At 34.1% G+C, this 21218-nt stretch overlaps 1 protein-coding gene across 1 annotated transcript in view; it reads left to right on the forward strand.

The window, feature by feature from the left end:
• IFIH1 (interferon induced with helicase C domain 1) overlaps positions 1 to 21218 on the forward strand; it is a 95146-nt gene that overhangs the window by 50785 nt on the left and 23143 nt on the right. Inside the window, exons 5-8 of the mRNA XM_043998878.1 lie at positions 9764 to 9978; positions 15298 to 15508; positions 16182 to 16399; positions 20304 to 20420. Of these exons, the coding sequence (XP_043854813.1) occupies positions 9764 to 9978; positions 15298 to 15508; positions 16182 to 16399; positions 20304 to 20420 (761 nt within the window). The remainder of the gene's footprint in view (positions 1 to 9763; positions 9979 to 15297; positions 15509 to 16181; positions 16400 to 20303; positions 20421 to 21218) is intronic.

Below are 21218 nucleotides of genomic sequence, written 5' to 3' on the forward strand. Positions count from 1 at the left end.
TTTAATGCTTTTGGATTCTGTATTCCTTTTTGTACATGTGCCCAAATGCCCAGGGGCATATTTTTAATCCAAGAATTAATAAAGAATTGGCTAATGAGAGTTAAAATGTATGTAGCTTTGTAGATAATAATATAATAAAAATGTGTATTCAAAAAGGACATGTAGAAAGGGAAAAAGTACTCCATTTCTTTTAAATATTGCTGGAAAAGAAACAAGAATTATAAATGATTTGGTCAGTTGATATAGGGGGAAAATATTTTAAAGGCTTGTGTGAAGACCACTGGCAAAAATTATCTACTATTCATATTTTAGAGTTAGGAAAATGGTCACATTAGAGATGAAATATTCCAGTCTTTTCTGATACTATAGCCTAGTGGTGGAGAAACAGAATAAAGAATCTGTGTATATTTGGAAGGTCCCTGCCAAGCACTCAAAAGAATCCCATAAATTCAAAAACTAAGGGATTTTCAAAGAAATCACAGGAATATTGGACCAAAGAGGCAACATTATAGAATCATTCCAGAAACTGTATATTGTTCTTAAAGATCTGAAGAGGAGATTCATACTTTCTTTTGATCACGTTTCATTTCTCATAGTTCTACTTCTTAAATCACAATAGGAGAAATTGCTATTTTGAATACCAAACTATGTATAATAATTTTAAAAGCATCTTTCTTTTAAATTAAAAAGAATTCAGCTCAGTATTTTTTTAATTTAATATTTACTATATGTCTTTCCCTGTGGAAGGCAGTGTGGTGGTGAAATAAACTTGGAGTTGGGAAGGAATCAAATACTGACTTTGGCACATGCTTACATGACTTGGGAAAGTAACAACCTCAATTTTGTTATAATAATACTTCCACTACCTACTTCACATCAGGGGTGTTGTGGTTTAAATAATTTAAAGTATGACTTAAATATAAGTTGTTATTATTGCTCATTTAAATTTTGCTCCTATTATTAGATAAAAGAATGTTGTAGGAGAGCTGGCTTTTGAACCTAGAAGAGTTGGGTTGGAAGCTCACTACTGACACATACTGGTCAACTCTGGGCAAGTCAGTGCTCTGGTCAACTCTCTAAGACTTTAACTTGAAGAGAAGGTGCCGACCTGCATTGGTAGATGGAGTTTCCACACCTGCGAGGTCTCTATGCCAATGAAATTGCACAGAAATTTAGGTATTTCAATCATGTATTTTGAGTACCTACCATCAGAAATTGAGTTTAGTACTTCCCAGATCATCCTACTAATAAATGTCAAAGTACTAAAAGGGGGAAGGGATTATTTCAAGTTGAGGATAAGAAATAGGTAGGTGGGTGGAGAATAGGGTGGTATAATCAGAGAGTATTATGTTCCAGAGAGGAGAGGTTATTGAGTAATTGTAGCAACAGGGCTCTGGCCTTACTAGTTGGGAGTAAGAAATTTGCAGAGACTTCTCAGCCTTAAGCATAAAGGGAGATGAGAGTTCACTTCCATTGAAGAGGATTTCAAGGAAAATAATTTCATTAAGTGAAATAATGATGTGGAGAATAGATCTGAGGAAGCTTTCTGATGGAATAAATTGGGAAACAAAGTATAAAAGGACATAATACTTGGTATCCCAAAAATCTGTGCAGATTTAAACTATTAAAGCTATTTAAATTATACTGTGATTTTGGGGACTCCACCTATTCAAGTATGATAATATCTAGGTCAGTTAAGTTGCTAACAAGGGTGAAGAAAGTAGATCATTGGGAGGTAAAATGGGTAAATTTATTAGGCATAAGGAAGTGGAAACAATTTGTTTTAGAAGGAGTTATATAGAACTAAGTAGTTCAGGGTTTCAAAGACCCTTATAAACTTTTCTCACTAGGTAGTTTGCTTGCCATGATGGTTTAATAAAGAAAATGAATGAAGACCTTACTCTCATAACAAGCCTAATTTCCAGCTAGATTCACAGCATATTAAGTACCTTAATGGATTGTGATTCTCTTTAGGCTTTTTGATTTTTAGGCTCATTATTATTTATCTAAGTAAGGGTTCTTCAACATTCATTCATTCATTCATTCAACAAATGTTTACTATGCATTTACTAAGTGTTATACATAAATGTTTGCTGAATTTTTTTGTTCTGAAATTATAAGACTTGTTAAATCCAATCCTAAACATACTTTCAAAATGCAAATTAGTAAGTCAGCTAACAATCATTTATTAAATACCCACTATGTGCCAGTCACTATGCTAAGCACTGGAGATAAAAAAGAAAGGCAAAAACATTCCCTGCTCTAAAAAAGTTCACATTCTAATTGGGGGAATGGGGGAATCACAATCTACAAACATTTGTCATTTCCCCCACCCCTTACTTCAGACACGAATTGAAGTTTAATCTTTAGCCACAACAATAAAAACACACATCCATAGGTGCTGCACTTGTGTCTTTATTTAGACAACAGTATTGTAGATTTAGAATGAGAGGGAATCTTAGAAGTAATTTATCACATCCCCAGCCTACCTTATTTTTCAAGCATATATTTCCTTGGTGACATATTTTACTATGGTTCCTCTTTAGAGTTCATCGTTTGTTACACATTGCAGTCTGCTTATACATATCATGTGTGCCTCCATTGACCACTGGGTGAGACTCATTTTTATCAGTTCTTTTTTTTTTTTTTTTCAGTGAGGCATTTGAGGTTAAGTAACTTGCCCAGGGTTACACAGCTAGTAAGTGTTAAGTGTCTGAGGTCGGATTTGAACTCAGGTCCTCCTGAATCCAGAGCCAGTGCTCTATCCACTGCACCACCTAGCTGCCCCCGAGACTCATTTCTAAGGAATTCCTAAGAGACCCTTATGTTCTATGACCCATAGCCAAACAACAATCCTGGTAAAACATTGCTTTTTTAAAAAGTGGGTCTTTATTTTGGGGAGAAGTTTGCGGTTATGAAAGGAACTTTGCAGTTTACTGAAAGCAAACTATCCCATTCTCCTCTTATTTAATTCTGGACTTATTATTCATACACTTTACTGTTTGTTCTTCATCCACTTAACTTTTTTCTGTGCAAAGGGGCTATACAGTGTTCCAGAGTTCGATGCAAAGAACATAGTATTATCTGAAAACAGGAGCATTTGGGGGACCTCATTGTCCAGGTTGTCTTCAGGTTGGACTTTGAACTGCATCGCTTTCATTGCATGGACAAACATGTATGGCATGAATAAATCTCCTTGTTTTATGCTACAATAAAGGAGTCTTCAAACAAGGGTATTTCTGTTATACCTTTCAAGAAATCTTGAATAATTTTAATGTATCAATGGAGGACACCTTGTTAGAAGATAACCTTTAAGACAGTGTTTTTCTCTGTAGAATAAAATGCTTTTTTTTTTTTTTAGTGAGGCAATTGGGGTTGAGTGACTTGCCCAGGGTCACACAGCTAGTAAGCGTGCATTAAATGTCTGAGGCCAGAATTTGAACTCGGGTACTTCTGACTCCAGGGCCCGTGCTCTATCCACTGCGCCACCTAGCTGCCCCTAAAATGCTTTTTTTTAAGGATCAAAAATGGCACAGTGAAATCTTGTATATTAGGCATCATCCATTCAATTGTATAATGGTAAAGATTTGGCATATAATGGAATATTGTATACAAGTATATCTCTCTCCTCCCAATACCACACTGAGGAAGCCCTTGATATATTTTCATAAAAATTATATATAGATTAGAAAATAGAAAGATTTTATTAAAAAGTAGACATTTAGTGCAGTAATAATTGTTCTCTTGGTTGCCTTTTTTGGGGTACTAATATGATTTGAGGGGTTTTTCTATACCTTTTAGCATCCTCCCCACTTTCAGATACCATGTGAAGCCATCCCTCAAGATCATCACAATTATGTTGACTCAAGCAGGGATTTCTTCTCCCTCCACTGCTCTAATCTAGCTGCTTTTCCCATGTTTGTGTTTTTTCCTATCATTTCTTCAATTTATCATTTCTACCTCCTCTTCAGGCACATCAGGGGCCATGATGTTAGAGACTAGATTTGTTGGCTAACTTGTCCTTGATGGTTAAAAAAAGGTTTGTTATGAAAATCTTTACAGATATTTTCCATTTTTCTTGTTTGGTGGTGTTACATTTTCATCTTCACACATTTTCTTTTATTTTTCAGTCTTGTTCTGCTTAACAGATTCTTGGTGTCCCATGGAATCATTAGCTTCCATCTGCCCAATTCTAATTTTTAAGGCATTATTTTCCTCAGTAAGCTTTTGCACCTCATTTTCCATTTGGCCAATTGTATTTTGTAAGGAATTATTTTCTTCTGTCAATTTTTGTGCTTCCTTTTCCAAGCTGTTGACTCTTTTTTCATAATTTTTTTGTGTAATTCTCATTTCTCTCCCCATTTTTTTTCTTCTACCTCTCTCATTGGATTTTTTTTTTGGTGGGGCAATGAGGGTTAAGTGACTTGCCCAGGGTCACACAGCTAGTAAGTGTCAAGTGTCTGAGGCCAGATTTGAACTCAAGTACTCTTGAATCCAGGGCCGATGCTTTATCCACTGCGCCATCTGGCTGCCCCTCTCATTGGATTTTTAAAAGCCTTTTTGAGCTCTTCCAAGAAGGCTTTTTGGTCTTGAGACCAATTCATCTTCCCACTTGAGGCTTTACATGTAAGCATTTTGACAGTATTGTCCTCATTTTTGTGTTTTGGTCTTCCCTGTCACCATAGAAGCTGTCAATGGTAAGGGTCCTTTTCTGTTTCTTACTCATATTGTAGCCTATTTTTAAACTTACAAAGTTGAGGTCTGCTCCTTGGGCATAGGGGCCTGTTTTCTGCTCCAAGGACTCTGTGGCTTTTGGATTTCTCATTGCCCTGGGCTTGCTCCCTGGGCTAAGATGACTTGGCCAAGTCGCACCTGTCCTGTGTGTGGTTTTCTGTCAGTTTGCCCTCTCAGCCAGGGCTGGTGGGTCTCACAAATGGCCTGTTGTGCCACCAGCCTTCTGAGCCAGGACCAAGGGGCCTCAGCTACTGAGTTATGCTGTGGTCAGGAGCCTCCTGCTGACTTGCCCAAACTCCCTCTGAGCTACACTGAGCTGTGTTGTGTTGAGCTGTGCTGCTCTGCCCTCCCCTTTCACCCAAGTGACACAGACCTTTCCTGAAGTCTTCTAAATTATCTTAAGTTGGGAGATTGTGTCTCTCTATCTTGTAGGTTCTGTAGTTCCAGAATCCATTTAGAGGCTTGATTTAATGTTTTTGAGGGAAACTCAGGAGAGCTCAGGCAACTTCCTGGCTTCTCTCTGCAATCTTGGCTCACACTAATGCACTGTTGGTGGAGCTGTAAACTGATCCAACCATTCTGGAGAGCAATTTAGAACCATCACATTTTCATCTTTAAATTTCCTTAGATGACTTTTCTTAGTTGTATCTGTTGCCAAGCTTTCTTCAAATTGTTTTTACCTTTTGCTGTTTTTCTCCATTTTATTAGGTGATGATGTTCATAATCCATCATCTTTCTTTGTGAAATTTTATGAACAAATTTATATTCTAAAACCACATTTCCTATGGCAGTCATATCTTCTGCCTGAGAGGTAAAATGTTTGATGATGAAAAAGATAGTTTTTTTGGCCTTTTTATTTTTATGGCAGTTGATTTACATTGTTTAAACTCCTGTATTCACATACAATGTCATTGTCCATGTCCATATTCTCTTTCCCATATCCCATCTAGTTTAAAAGGTTTTGACTGATTTGTTTCAATTATACACCATATCTTTTTCTGATTTTTATTCTTCTAGCTTTGTACTAATTTTGATATTTGTTTTAACAATTTGGTGTTTGATTATATACACACAATTGATTCAGTAATGATTCCAACTATCAATGTTAAGATATAATCATTTTCATTTTTTCAATGTTATTTGGTGCTTGTTATGTCTAGTGACTGCTGATTCTCTCTTTGAAGAAGATATGCAGCCATGAGGCCTCTACAAGTATTAGGCTTCTCTAATTCCTTATTTTTTATCCATATTTTCCATTATATTTTATATCATTTTTGCTTATTTCCCTCTTTGTGTTGAATTTGCTGAGCATCAGGTTATATATTGTTATAATTTAAAGTATTTAATTAAGCTCTTTCTCATAATTTTGGTACATCTTAATCCTCTGAAAGTGATGCTGGTGAATTTTTTTAAAAATGTTTTTCATAAGCAGGTAAGATAGGTGGCACAGAGCATAGAGTTCTAGCTTCAGAGTCAAGAAAACCTGAGTTCAAATTTTGCCTTAACCACTTACTAGTTGTATGTGACTCTGAGCAAGGTAGTTTACTTCTCTAGACCTCAGTTTCCTTATTATAATATGGGATAATAATAGCACCTATTATGTAGATTATTGTGAGGATCAAAGGAAATATTTGTAAAGTTCTTTTTAAAACTTAAAGCATACATAAATTTAACTATTACTGTTATTATTATATGATCATCAATATGAGATGACTAAATGTTCTGTGAAGTATTGTATTTAAACAAAGAGTAAAATCAACTATGCTAATTTCTTTATTTGTCTGTCCAAGGAGAAAGTATAAGCCATTCTTTCATTTAGTGGCCACTTTTTTTCCACCTAGTTTAATTTATAGCAAGAATATAAAGATTAATGCAGTTTAGTGCCTTTAGTAATATGCTCACACACCCTGGGAGAGCATTCTCACTCTCCCTTCATCTTCCCCAAAAGTGCCGGCCCTCTTGACCCATTCTCTGTGCTTTCCTAGCTAGTCATTGATAAGCATATCACATTTAGAATGCCAACATATAAGAAAAAAATGTAGATAATATAAAAACAATGTGATTCTAAGCATTCTATCCCTCTTTCCTGATACTGCCACCTTTACTACAAGAAGCTGACAGTTAGGCACATAGGTCTTAGGTTTATTTTTGTTTCATAGGTTGTTCATGGCCAAAAAATCTCATCACCAAATGGCCAGTTCTACTGGTGATGAGCCTTTCATACTTATCTAGGCTGGTCCTTGAAAAGTGGACTCAATCTGTTGCTGGAACTGTACTCAAAGTATTTCTAGCATGGTAGAAGCTGTCAGAGTTTTCACTCCTTGAGAAACCTTTGAGAACCCCAGTTTACCCCAAGGATGAAGCATCAGAACAGGACTTTGGGAGCCTGTTCATATCTATGTGTATTATACCCCAGAACTGTATAACCAGTCACTCTTTTGTAAAGGTAAGTTACCTTCCAGTCAAACATAGCAATTTTTTCCTGACTCATTCATATTGGATCAAAATGCTTCTCGTGTTAATATTTTTGGCATTAAATATTTGCTTAATATGTAGCTATTATTCCCCATAGATTTGTAGATAATGCATTTCATCCTGTCCAGCTGGAATGCTGTACTTTTCCATCATTACTTATTTTAGGTGGAGTTATGCTTTTTGGATTTCTAACACATGCAGTGACAGACCTTTTTTCTTCAAGAATAACTCAGCTGTCAAAATCAACTTGAGGCTGAAATTTGCCACATGGTGTGGTTCCAGTCGCATATTATTATTTAAAGAATATTTTATTTTAATTTGGACATTTGCAAGCTATAGAATTCTAAAAAGAAAGATAATTTTTATGTTTTCAGGCTCAATATTTGTTGTAGGGGGAGGATATTTTAAAAATCTTTGCCCATTAAAAATGCCCTTTTCATTAGTTGATTTCACTTTCCCAAAGGGAATCAAATTAATTAAAAAAAAATACTCACAATAAAACAAAATTCAAACTGATTTTTAAAAGGAAACTGATTGGGGCAGCTAGGTGGCGCAGTGGATAGAGCACCGGCCCTGGAGTCAGGAGTACCTGAGTTCAAATCCGGCCTCAGACACTTAACACTTACTAGCTGTGTGACCCTGGGCAAGTCACTTAACCCCAATTGCCTCACTAAAAAAAAAAAAAAAAAAAAAAAGGAAACTGATTAGTAGTAGCTTTGTTAAATGAAAATCAGTTCAATTTTCCACTTTTAACAACAAAGGGTTGAAAACTCTTCCACTGTTGATTATATAGAGAAATTCTTCCTTACTCACAAAAGGGAATATGATATAGCAAGAATCAAACTGACCAGTTAGCACTTACTAGTAAGCAGGGCTTTTTATTTGGCTTTTCTATCAACATTGAATACACCTCTTATTCCTGCCTCTTCTACTTGCAGTTATCTATCAAGTTTCATAATCTTCAAAGAAACTTTAATAAATGAAAAAGTTATATAAAAATCATGAATAACACTTAGACCTAACTACTTGAGCAGTAAAAAAATCCACTTTGACTCATTTATAGAATTAATGATAAACAATAAGATCATGTGATGTTAAAATTAGAAAAGGATCTTTGAAACTGAACAGTTGGACAAGTCGCATAACTTTCTTTGAGACTGAATTTCATCTATAAAATATGCGGTGTTGAACTCAATGCTCTCTAAGTTATAGTCCCCCAATCACATTCTATATCAATATGATCTATGCTCCCTTATGGGAAAAAAGACTTATAAAGTCACTGTGTCTTTCTCTGAATCTTAATATCCACAGATAGGGTAGCATGAGTTGGGTAGGAAGAGTGGAAGACAACAGGAGGAACAATTTTATAAATAAATTTTAAAATACATGTAACTATTTTGATGGAAGCAGCATTTTTTTAATCTGTGCAAAAATGTATGCAGATTGAAATAAAACAAAAGAGAACTGATCTTGTTGATACCTTTTAACAAACTGTCTAGCTCAAACAGCAAATTAGCAAAAGTAAATACACTGATCTTGAAGTTAAACACTGCTTAAAATATATCTTCTCTTACAAATGTACTAGTTCTTATGCAAAAAGTATTTTTAAAAAGTGATGAATGTAGTTAAAATAAGTGAAATGTTAGTATTTTGGTGATCTATAAAGAGACTTTTTTGAAGAAGTAATGATGTTCTTGGATAAAGGTTCACCTTAATGTAAATAATTTAGATGAATTATTAATAATTGTTAACTAACTGCAAAATAAGCATAAAAAGAACTCAAAATATAGCATTTTAAAGTCTGGTGGGCTAGAATGAGAATTTGATGATACTGAAATTAAATGAATCAGACAGATGATCCAATGTTAGTTTAAATGTAATGCATCTGTTTGTATTCATTCATACAGAAGGCAAACTTCCTGCAGGGTTAGTAGATGACTATTACTAAGCACTGTTTGGTGTGAATTTTCCTACCGTTCAAATAGTACTATCAAAATAAGTTAAAATACATTCTGAAATGGAACCATCAGCAACTTTTTTTAACGCTAATGGATTCTCTTTGGTTTTATTGGAATCACTGGTAGGGGAAAGAGAGCTCTTATTGCATATGTAATGTAATACTGATAAGTCCTACAATTTCATTTTTCTCTAGAGATTTTATAAAACTTTGGATGGGTTTTTATTTAACTTGGAACAGGATTAATTTCATCTCAATGAGGCTATTTTTTTTCTTTGAGAATTAGTACATAAATAGATTCAATATTAATAATTGTTAAACTCAGATGGTCTTTAAAACTTTCTAAAGGGAATGATATTGCAATAATTTTTTTGACCCAAAGCTCCTTTTTTTTTTTCATCTCGTAAATGCAAACTGAGAGCAGAAACTCCATCTGTGCAGCAGAGCAAGAAAAGGTTTGAATTAGACTGTACACAAAAAGGAATATGGGAGACAAGGCCCATATCTCATTCAGTGTTTATGAGTGTATCTCATTTGACCCTTTTCTTTTTCTCTTCCCTCTCTGCCCCTCCCCAATTTAACTTCGTTCCATCCAAGATGATGAGAAGCAAAGAGCATCTCCTGAGCCAGAACTAGTCCTCAGGTCTTACCAAATGGAAGTGGCCAAACCAGCTTTAGAAGGGAAGAATATTATTATATGCCTCCCTACAGGAAGTGGCAAAACAAGAGTAGCTGTTTACATTGCCAAGGACCACCTAGATAAGAAGAAAAAAGCATCAGAACCTGGAAAAGTTATGGTGCTTGTGAATAAGGTATATAAGTCACATCTAAATAATGGTTTTTCATTTTTGTTTTCTTTTGTTATTCTAACACATTTAAGTTTCACAACAATTATTATAACAACAAATCCCAAAAGAATAGTTTAATTAAAGGGGTATTATCATTCTTTTTCCCCTTTATACCTGAAGTTATAAGTAACAGTTAACTTGTCACTCTAAAAATTTTTAATGCCCAAATCTCACATTTTAATGGTTATAACTTATGAATATTAATGCATTTTCCTTGAGACAACTTAAAGTTAATTTGTGCTAGTAGAAATTATCATAAAATATTAACATGGACAATCCCAATGTGGGGGAATGGAAATCTAGAATTAGATAAATTTTTTTGGATAGATGATTAACCTTTCAAGGGACTCAACTAAGTCAGAGGTATCAAATCTGTAGCCTGCAAAACTCTTGAGTGTGGACCAAGCCAGATTAAAATATAATTGTGAAATGTTTAGAAAATAAATAAAATTACATGGCAATATAGAGAAAGCGTAAATTTGTGGTTTTCTAAGCCCACAGCGATCTATTTCTATTTGAGTATGACACCATAAGACTAGGTAATTTCTAAGGTCCCTCTAATACTTACATTCAATAATTCAGAGATTCTCAATATTTATCATTTTCCACACTATAAACTAGATAGAGTAATTTAATATTTACATCAATATTTCAATGGCTCCATGATTTGGTTGTCCACAATGTAGTTTGCAACCCACACAAACCTAATACTGTATAATTCTTGTTAGTGTCTTTCTGTCTTCCTTTCCTTAAATAAGCTTACCCTGTGTTCTGAACTCCTTCCTCTAGGTCTTTTAGGATTACAAAGGTACCAGGTAGCACTTAGATCATCTATATGTTATACCTTGTTTTCACTAAGGGAATTGATTCACCTTGTTTTTCGATCACTTATGTTTTGGATATCTTTTATTCTACTGTGCCTTATTGGTAATATGTTATAGTTAACTTAATGCCAATTGTGTGTATCTCCAGTGATCTATAATTTTAATTTTTCAGAAATTGTGGTGTTCTTTGATCAGCAACCATATGATATAACCACATTGTATTCCCGGTAGATTATTGGTGTTAAAAAGATGATGATGTCTGTCAGGGAGCCACTTGAGGTCATTAAAAATACTGTTCTATTTCCCAAATGCACAGTGTAATTCATTTACATTCCCAGTGCAAAATGAAGCATTTTTTGAGGAACATAATTTTTCTATCCAATCTTTGAGATTATTAAAAAGATATATTTGCAAAATGAAACATCAACATCTTCCTTACATAAAAATATTGCATAACCTTTTAATTGCTATTGCAATTAAAACTTTAAAATGAGAAATGCTTTTCAATGCTCAAGTAAACATGTTCAGAAAAATGCAGGAAAGATCCAAATTTTTATGTCATTTCCACTATGTAGCTCACAGTGCATTTTGTACATGTCATCTTTTTGTAGAGTTCTTTGTACAAAGAATCATAAAGATATGTGGTTTGTTTTTTGGGTTTTTTGAGAGCTTCTATAAATATTTTAGAACATATAGGTTCTTTTCTTTTTTCCTAATTGCCTTGGGAAACACACCTAATAGTGCTATTGCTGGGTTAAAGGGTATACACAGCTTTATAACTCAGGACATAGTTCCTGATTGTTCTCCAAAATGGTTAGATCAGTTCACAGTTCCACCAACAGTTTATTAGTGTCCCAGTTTTTCCATGTCTCCTCCCACATTCATTATTTTCCCCTTTTTATCATTTTAATCAATCTGATAGCCATGAGACGATACCTTAAAGTTGTTTTAATATGGATTTCTCCAATCGATAATGATTTAGAGCATTTTTTCATATGACTATATATAGCTTTGATTTCTTCATCAAAAAACTGCCTGTTATATCCTTTAACCATTTATCAGTTGGGGAATAAGTCATATTCTTATAAATTTGACAACAGTTTCTAAATATTTGAGATATGGGACCTTTATCCAAGAAACCATCAATAAAAATTTCCCCCCCAATTTTCTATTTTCCTTCTAATTGTGACTACATTGGTTTTACTAGTCTAAAAAAAACTTTTTAATTTAATATAACTAAAAGTATCATTTTACATCTCACAATGCTTTCAACCTCTTGTTTATTCACAAATTCTCCTATTCATAAGTCTGGTAAGGTCATATGTTACATATTCTTCTAAATTACTTATGATATCTCCCTTTATATCTAAGTCATGTATACATCTTGACCATATCTTGGTAAATGGTTTAATATTGGTCTATACCCAATTTCTGCCATACTACCTTCTAGTTTTCCCAATAATTCTTACCAAATTGTGAATTCTTATCCCAAAGGTTATATCTTTACATTTGTCAAACACAATGTTACTATAATAATTTACTACTGTATATTGTATGTCTACTCCATTCCACTGATCCACCTTTCTATTTCTTAGGCAGGACCAAATAGTTTTGATAATTGCTTTATAATAAACTATAATATAGTTTAAGATCTGGTACTGCTAAACTTCTTCCTTTACTTTTTTCATTAATTCCTTTGATATTCTTGACCTTTTTTTCTTCCAAATGAATTTTGTTACCATTTTTTCTAACTGAAGAAACTAATTTTTTTGTAATTTAATTGTAATGGCATTGAATAAGTAGATGAGTTCAATAAAATTGTCATTTTTATTATATTGGTTCTGCCCACCCATGAGCAATTACTATTTCTCCAATTATTTAAATCTGACTTTATTTGTATAAAAATGTTTTATAATTATGTTCATGTAATTGCTGGATTTGTCTTGGCAGATACACTCCTAAGAATTTTATGATGTCTATAGTTATTTTAAATTGGGTATCTCTTATTATCTCTTCTTGAAGGATTTTGTTGGTTATATATAGACAATGACAATTTATGTGGGTTTACTTTCTATCCTGCTACTTTGCTAAAATTATTCATTGTTTCAACTCACCTTTTAGTTGAATCTCTAGCATTTTCCAAGTATACCATCATATTGTCTGCAAAAAGGAATTGTTTCATTACGTCATTGCCCATTCTAATTCCTTTAATTTCTTTTTCTTTTATTATTGCTGCTGCTAGCATTTCTTTCTTTCTTTCTTTTTTGCAGGTCAGTTGGGGTTAAGTGACTTGCCCAGGGTCACACAGCTAGTAAGTGATAAGTGTCTGAGGCCAGATTTGAACTCAGGTCCTCCTGAATCCAGGGCTGATGGTCTATCCACTGAGCCACCTAGCTGCCCTAGCATTTCTTTCTTTCTTTTTTTTTTTTTTTTTGGTGAGGCAATTGGGTTTAAGTGACTTGCCCACTTGCCCAGTGTCACACAGCTCACAGCTAGTAAGTGTTAAGTGTTTGAGGCCAGATTTGAACTCAGGTCCCCTTGAATCCAGGGCTGATGCTCTATCCACTGAGCCACCTAGCTGCCCTTTGCCCTAGCATTTCTAATATAATATTGAATAATATTGGTGATAACAGACACCTTTGTTTCACTTCGGATCTTGCTGGGAAGGCTTCTAGCTTATCCTCATTACAAATAATGCTTTTAGATGGTTTTAGGTAGGTGTTTCTTATTATTTTAAGGAAATATCCATTTATACCTATGCTTTCAAGGTTTTTCTTTTTAAAGAAATGAGTGTTCTATTTTATCAAAAGTTTTTTTCTGCATCCATTGAGATAATCATATGATTTTTGTTGTTGATATAATCAATTATGTTAATAGTTTTCCTATTAAACCATCCCTGCAGCATTCCTAGCATAAATTTTACTTGGTCATAATGTATAATCTTTGTGATATGTTGCTGTAGTTTCTTAACTAGTGTTTTATTTAGAATTTTTGCATCCATATTCATTAGTAAAATTGGTCTATAATTTTCTTTCTCTCTTTTTGCTCTTCCTGGTTTAGGTATCAGCATCATATTAGTTTGGCAGGACTCCTTCTTTGCCTACTATTCCAAATAATTATTGGAATTAGTTGATCTTTAAATGTTTGGGAAAAATTAACTTGCAAATCCATCTGGTCCTAATGCTTTTTTCTTAGGAAGTTCAATTCTGTCCTTTTTCTAAAATAGCTTTATTTAGATAGTCTATTTCCTCTTCTGTTAATCTAGGCAGTTTATATTGTTGTTATTATTCTTCCATTTTGCTTAAATTGTTGAATTTATTGACATATAATTGGGCAAAATAATTCCTAATAATTGATTTAATTTCATCTTCATTAGTGGTATATTCGTCCTTCTCAATTTTGATAATAGTTATTTGGTTTTCTCTGTTTTTAAAAATCATATTAACTGATGATCTATTTTATTTGTTCTTTTGAATAAAACCAACTTCTAGTTTTATTTATCAATTCGATGTTTTTCTTAAATTCCATTTTATTGATTTCACCCTTAATTTTTACAATTTTCAATTTGGTGTTTAATTGAGGATTTTTAATTTGTTCTTTTCCAATTTTTAAAAATTTTATAACTAATTATTAGTCTTCTCTTTCTTATTTTATTGATGTAGGCATTTAAAGATATAAATTTTCTTCTGATTATTACTTTTGTTGCATCCCATAGGTTTTAGTATGTTGTCTCATTATCATTCCCTTTAATAAAAGTACTTATTGTACCTATGACTTTTTCTTTAACCCACTCATTCTTTAATAATAGGCTAATAATAGACTATTTAGTCTCCATTTCATTTTTCATCTGTTTCCATGATCCCTTATTAAATATAATTTTATTGCATTATAACATTAAAATGTTGTATTTAATATTTCTGTTTTCTACATTTAACTATAAAGTTTGTATGCCCTAATACACAGTCAATTTTGGTAAAGGTACCATATATCACTGAGGAAAAAGCATATTCCTTTCTATTCCCATTGAATTCCCTGCAGATATCTATCATATCTAGTCCATCTAAGGTTCTATTTGTCTACTTGACTTTTTAAAAATTTATTTTTTGTTATATTTATCTAATTCTAATAGGAGAAGGTTGAAGTCCCACACTATAATAGTTTTGCTATCTATTTCCACCTGGAATTCATCTAACTTTTCCTTTAATATTTTGGATGCTATAGCATTTGGTGCATATAGGTTTGGTATTGGTATTATTTCATTATCTATGGTATCTTTTATCATAATATAGTTTCCCTGTTTATCTCATTTAATTCAATCTATTTTAACTTTAACTTTGAGATAATGATTGCTATTCTAGCTTTCTTTGCCTTAGTAATGTGTGTGGAACAATTTTGGATTTCAACTAACTAACTAGTAAGTGAAGTCATTTTTTTTTTCTGCTTTGGGTGTATTACTTAGGTACCATTAGTTGAACAGCACTTCCGCAAAGAGTTTAATCCATTCTTGAAGAAATGGTATCGTGTCATTGGAGTAAGTGGTGATTCCCAACTGAAAATATCCTTCCCAGAAGTTGTAAACTCCCATGATGTTATTATCAGTACTGCTCAAATCTTGGAGAATTCCCTTTTGAATTTAGAGAATGGAGATGATGATGGTGTCCAGTTATCAGGTACTAAGAGAATTTTATTACTGTGAATAGAAATTCAGTGGTCTTTGATAGAAGGAAAAAAGAAACCTTGATTTAGTTGGTATTTTATGATTTTTTTTCATTTATTTTTTCAATCTTTTTGTTAGGGACTTACATGTTTCTTTATTCATAATAGAAGGTACCTTTATTAGAGCTACCTATGGAACAAAATCATTCTCAGTTGATATTGGGAGAAAGGGAAATATACTAAGGCAACATAATGGAAAATGAAAAGATATTACATATTAATTTTCCATAATAGTATTAATGTTTTGAGGGAATAAAACAGTTTAGCCACCATTTCTGGATTTAGGGATAAGAAGATGTGGATTCGAATGCTTATTCTAGTAATAACCATAAGAATGACCATGGTCAAGTTTCACCCCCTTTTCTAAGCCTCATATCCTCATCTATAAAATTAAGGGTATAAGGTCCCTTCTATCTCTAAATCATATGAAAATCTATAAGGTAATAATTGTTGCCTGAAAAATAATATCATTTTGTGACAAATGAAATGTTACCATTCTAATTAAAAACCAAAAATATCCCCCTATAAGACATAGAAGTTAAAAATAATTTAATGTTTTAAAAATTGTAATAGACTCAGAGAAGTTCATTTGAAAGAATAATTTGAACCATTTTATTTTCTTTCTAGACTTTTCCCTCATCATCATTGATGAATGCCATCATACCCACAAAGAAGCTGTCTATAATAATATAATGACACGTTATCTGAAACAAAAGATGAAGAACCGTCAGTTCAAGAAGGAAAATAAGCCAGTGGTACCTCAACCTCAAATACTTGGACTGACAGCTTCACCTGGTGTGGGAGGGGCCAATAAGCAAGCTAAAGCTGAAGAACATATTTTAAAAGTAAGTAATTCCTTTGAAAGTGAGTAATTTAAAAGTAATATTGTACAATATAGAAGAAGCAGTGTCATATAGTAAATTGAGAGCTGGCCTCATGGTCAGGAAGACTTGGGTTCAAGTATTACCTATGGTATACTGGCTCTGATACAGTGCTCACTCAAGTCACTTATTCTCTCACTGACCAAAGCAACTGTCTTAGAGCATACATTGCAGAGGGAGGTGCTGAGCTGCATTGTTAAAGGGAGGACTCTCACTATCCTAATGAAATCACGGTCCGGTTCAATGATCAGTTATACATTGTCAATTTTACTGAGGTGTTGGTTTGAAATTTTAATTTATGTTCATTAATTTTTAGTGGAATGAACACAGAGAAGCATTCAATGATTTATGTTTAAGAGAAATAAATATGGGGGGGGGGCAGCTAGGTGTCCCGGTGGATAAAGCACCAGCCCTGAATTCAGGAGGACCTAAGTTCAAATCTAGCCTCAGACACTTGACACTTACTAGCTGCGTGACCCTGGGCAAGTCACTTAACTCTCATTGGTCCACAAAAAAAGAAAAGAAAAGAAAGAAAGAGAAATAAATATGTACCACAGAAAATCTATGTAGATACCTTCTGCAAAACATTGATTCAGCTGTTTATATTTGAAAGAGAACAGTATCACATGAACTGTGGAAGACTACCATATTTAATAAACTGGGACAAAGTTAATGTCTTCTTTTTTTAACAGAAAGGTACTGAGTTATCTTAAGAAGAGAAGATAAGTTGAAATCTGAAATGTGCAAGATTTGAGGTTTGAGTCACAGCTTCTTTACCACTCATGTGACCTAAAGGAAGACATTCAATTTCTTTAAGCTGCCACTTCCTCATCTATAAAAAATGGTCTAATAATGCCTGCCCCATCTGGATTATATGGTTTTTATGAGGCCCAAATGATCTTTGAAAGTGCTTTACAAAACATCAAAAGCTATTCAAGTATATGTTTTTGTAAATTTAATAACAATGCCTGGTTTGCAGTCTTTCTCTCCTCTCCAACTCCCACCCTTATACTAGGGGATTTCAAGATCTAAGCTGGTATTTGCTCAAACATCCTAAGCTCTCAGGTCAACTTACTCTCATGACCTACTTCTCCATCTTACCACAACTATATACAGAGATGTCCATTCATAGAAATATGCATTAGCAAAGGTATAATTTATTAAGAATGAAAGCTTCCACTGTACATTGAGAGGATGGTACGTGACATGAATGTCTGAAAATGTGATATTCCTCTGAATTGTTTTCTATCTGATTCAATCTTTGGTATTCTTATTTCTTACTTAAACAAAATCTAACCAGAGCACTATCCTATTAATTTCACACAAAAATAACAAATAAGAAAACACAGACCTGATGACCTTCTCTGATGAAAGAAGTGCTACAAACCATGTTTTATAACTTCAGATAGTGACCACAAAGAAAAGTTTTACAATTTGCTTATAGATCAGAAAGAGTGCTGGGCATGGAAAACCTGAGTTCAAATCCAGCCTCAGACACTAATTAACTGTGTGACCCTGGGCAAAGATCCCGTTGCCTCAGTTAACTGAACTATAAAATGAGGATAATAATAGCACCTACCTCCCAGAGTTGTTGTGAAGATAAAATGAAATGATATCTGTGAAGTACTTAGTACAGCGTCTGGCCCATAGTAGGCACTATGGAAACATTAGCCATTAGTTACTATTATTAGCATTTCTACAGTTCCTACCATGTGAAAAAAGAAATCTATGACAAATTTATTGTATATTTAAAAGGAATAGCATACCTGTACATAATAGATTTGCAATTTCATGTACAACCATCTTTTTTATTATACCGTGTTATAGAAATGCATGTTTTATTCTATAAATTAAAAATAAAATCAATAAACAATTTAAAAATAAATGTTAGCGATGAACTCTTATTATCACATAAGCATTTAGGAGTTACAAGGAGCACCTGCTGCCAAGGCATAACAGAGATAGATTTGATTTAATTCAATTCAGTTCAATAAATCATATCAGTAGTCTGCTACATATAAGGTTCTATGCTAAGGAAGCAAATATTAAGTTGTGAGTCACAAATTGAACTCAGTAAACTTAGTGGAACACAGGTCCATTTTTCATATCCACATTTTAGTCACCAAAACCAAGTTGTTGTTGTTGTTGTTTTATGGAGTGTTCAGCCAAACAATATGAGAAACTTCTCTCGAAAGCCAGAACAATACTATACATGATGGCTTCTATCTTTATCAAAGAGTTGCTGAGCAAAGCTCCCAGTAAATCTTTAGTGAATGTGGTCCTCACAGTATTGTAATTATCTCTTCATTCAGCAGCATGTGTATTGGAAGGAAGGCAGTGGATGGGAGCAGTGACCCCTGGTTGAGTCTTGACAGAACAAGATCTACAGTAGGATAAGGGAATGAGAGACACAAGAAAAGAAGACAGTGTAGAGTTGAACTGGGGAAGGAAGGAGAGGATAGCCAGTGCAGGGGATGATAGTCTCAGAAAGGACTGGAGATCATTGCAATAATACTAGCATTTATTTTAGCACTTTAAGGTTTTCAAAGCACTTTCACAAATATGATCTCATTTTTCTTCCTCACAACCTTAGAAGGTAGGTGCTATTATTATCTCCATTTTACAGTTGAGGGAACTGTAGGAAAACAAAGATGAAGTGACTTACCCAAGGTCACACAGCTAGCTAGTGTCTGAGGTCAAATTTTAATTCAGGTCTTCCTCACTACAGGCCTATCATGATAGAGATCCAATGAGCCACCTAGATGTCTTGGTAAGGAACTAGTTTTGGAGCTACATGTAAAAAGAAGTGGGATGACAATAGATTCTGATTCAGTAAAGGAATTTCAGAGTTCATGAACATGGATGTGATACATTTGCAGGTGATAGTAAGATCAAGGATATGTCCATCTCCATACATATATGTGGTGGGGTGGAAGAATAGGTCATAGAAAATGAGTAAATTGAGCTGATTGCTTAGGGTGTTTGAAGAAGGATCAGTATGGATCTTGAAGTCCCCTAAGATGAGGGTGGAAGTTGGAGAGAAGAGAAAAACTGTGAGCCAGGCCCTGAACCACTGAGGAAGGAAGGAGAGTATCCCGGAGGTCATTAGACCTCTAGAATCTTGAGTGTTAAATATTGATTGAGCTTTGGTGGTAGAGGATGAGCCTCAAAGTGGCAGTGATAAACAAGGAGTATTCCAATATGACCATGGAGTGGGAGATAAGAGTGAAATTGTAGGGGTGTGCTGGTAAACATATAACAACTGACTTTCTGAGAAAAAAATGCACACAGCATGCTATTAAGTTTAGGCTACATTATCAACTTTTCCCTCACTTTCTTAAGTCTAGACAATAAACAAAACAACACACGAAGCTCTGATTTGTAGCATTCGCTGGTTTCTGAAGAGTAAACATTCACACTGAAAATTTTAGTCAGTTTTCACAAGTTGGTTGGAGCTGTTTCCAGCACCCTCCAGTTGAGAAGGTTAAGAAGTAAGAGGAAGAGCAGGGTTTGAACACTGCCAATCTAGGTTTCAGAATCACTGGGATGAGGAGGAAAGTATGTTAATCACTGAAGAATAAGTTCAGATAGATTATCATTGCCCATAGAGGTTCATCCTGGGAGTGGAACTGTCCCAGAGCATCAGTCATCAGTGTGTGGAAGGAGGGAGCAGGGGAATGTGCCCAGGCTGGGGTAATTGCTGTGGGGTTTTGCTTTACTGGAGAGAATACCTGGAGAACCTGTAGGTAAACAAAGTAAATAAGGAATGTTGTCTGTTTCTTACATGAGAAAGGCTTCTGTGCCAAATTGAATCCAATATGTGAATGAAGAGTAATTAATTAAGTACTGACAACTTTTCTTTGTACAGATATGTGCTAATCTTGACGCAAGTACAATTATCACTGTTAAAGAAAATGCTGGCCTCTTAAAAGAACAAGTGAAGGAACCTTATAAGAAGTTTGTGATTGCAGATGACAACAGAGAAGTAGGTTTGGAAATTTATGTACTGCTTTTTTTTATACAGATGATGTTTTTAAAATAAAAAATAATCATTATTTCAGGTTTAAAAAATTATACAGCTATTTTACCCTTTCCTCCTAAAAAGCAACGTCATCTAAAACTATTAGAAAATAAAACCTCAGTTTTGTTATTATGCATTGATAGCAAGGGGGAAAACTATATCAAATTTTTTCTTTTCTCATTTTTGGCTTTTTGTTGCAGATAGGCTGTCAGAGAACATTTACTAGACTAAAATTGAGGGTAGTAATCCACTTTAGCCTTGATCATCTTGCAGAATTCCATTACTGTTAAGCTAAAACACTATTACTCTTCCAGAAATTCTCATTAAGGTCCCCTTACACAAGATATAGATTCTTTGGGGCTATCTTTCTTCGTCTTGTATAATTTGGGATCCAAATGCAAACAGTTCCATTGGCTGTTCTGAAGAAAATATGAGAAAATCTATGAGAAATCTAATTCTTCCAAATTTGCACAATACCTCAGGACCTCCTCTGAACAGATGGAGCAGCACAGGCAGAGACAGAGGCTTTTCTCCTCTTCTTTAAGTAGTTTGGTCTCAAGGACTTAGCTAGAACTACTTTCTCCTCTAGGCTTCTAGACATAGGAATGCTGGGTTCTGAAACTGATATTACTAACTGTAACGATTGGAATGACGCCACCTGCTGGAGACTTACTGTAGAAAAGTTCCACCCATGAAACGAAGGTCTTTGAGGGCAAGACCAGGAGTCTTTTCTTTGGAAAAGGAAGTGACGCGGGCTAGTGG

Source organism: Dromiciops gliroides, chromosome 3 (assembly GCF_019393635.1).
Source record: "Dromiciops gliroides isolate mDroGli1 chromosome 3, mDroGli1.pri, whole genome shotgun sequence".
Classification (NCBI taxonomy): Eukaryota; Metazoa; Chordata; class Mammalia; order Microbiotheria; family Microbiotheriidae; genus Dromiciops; species Dromiciops gliroides.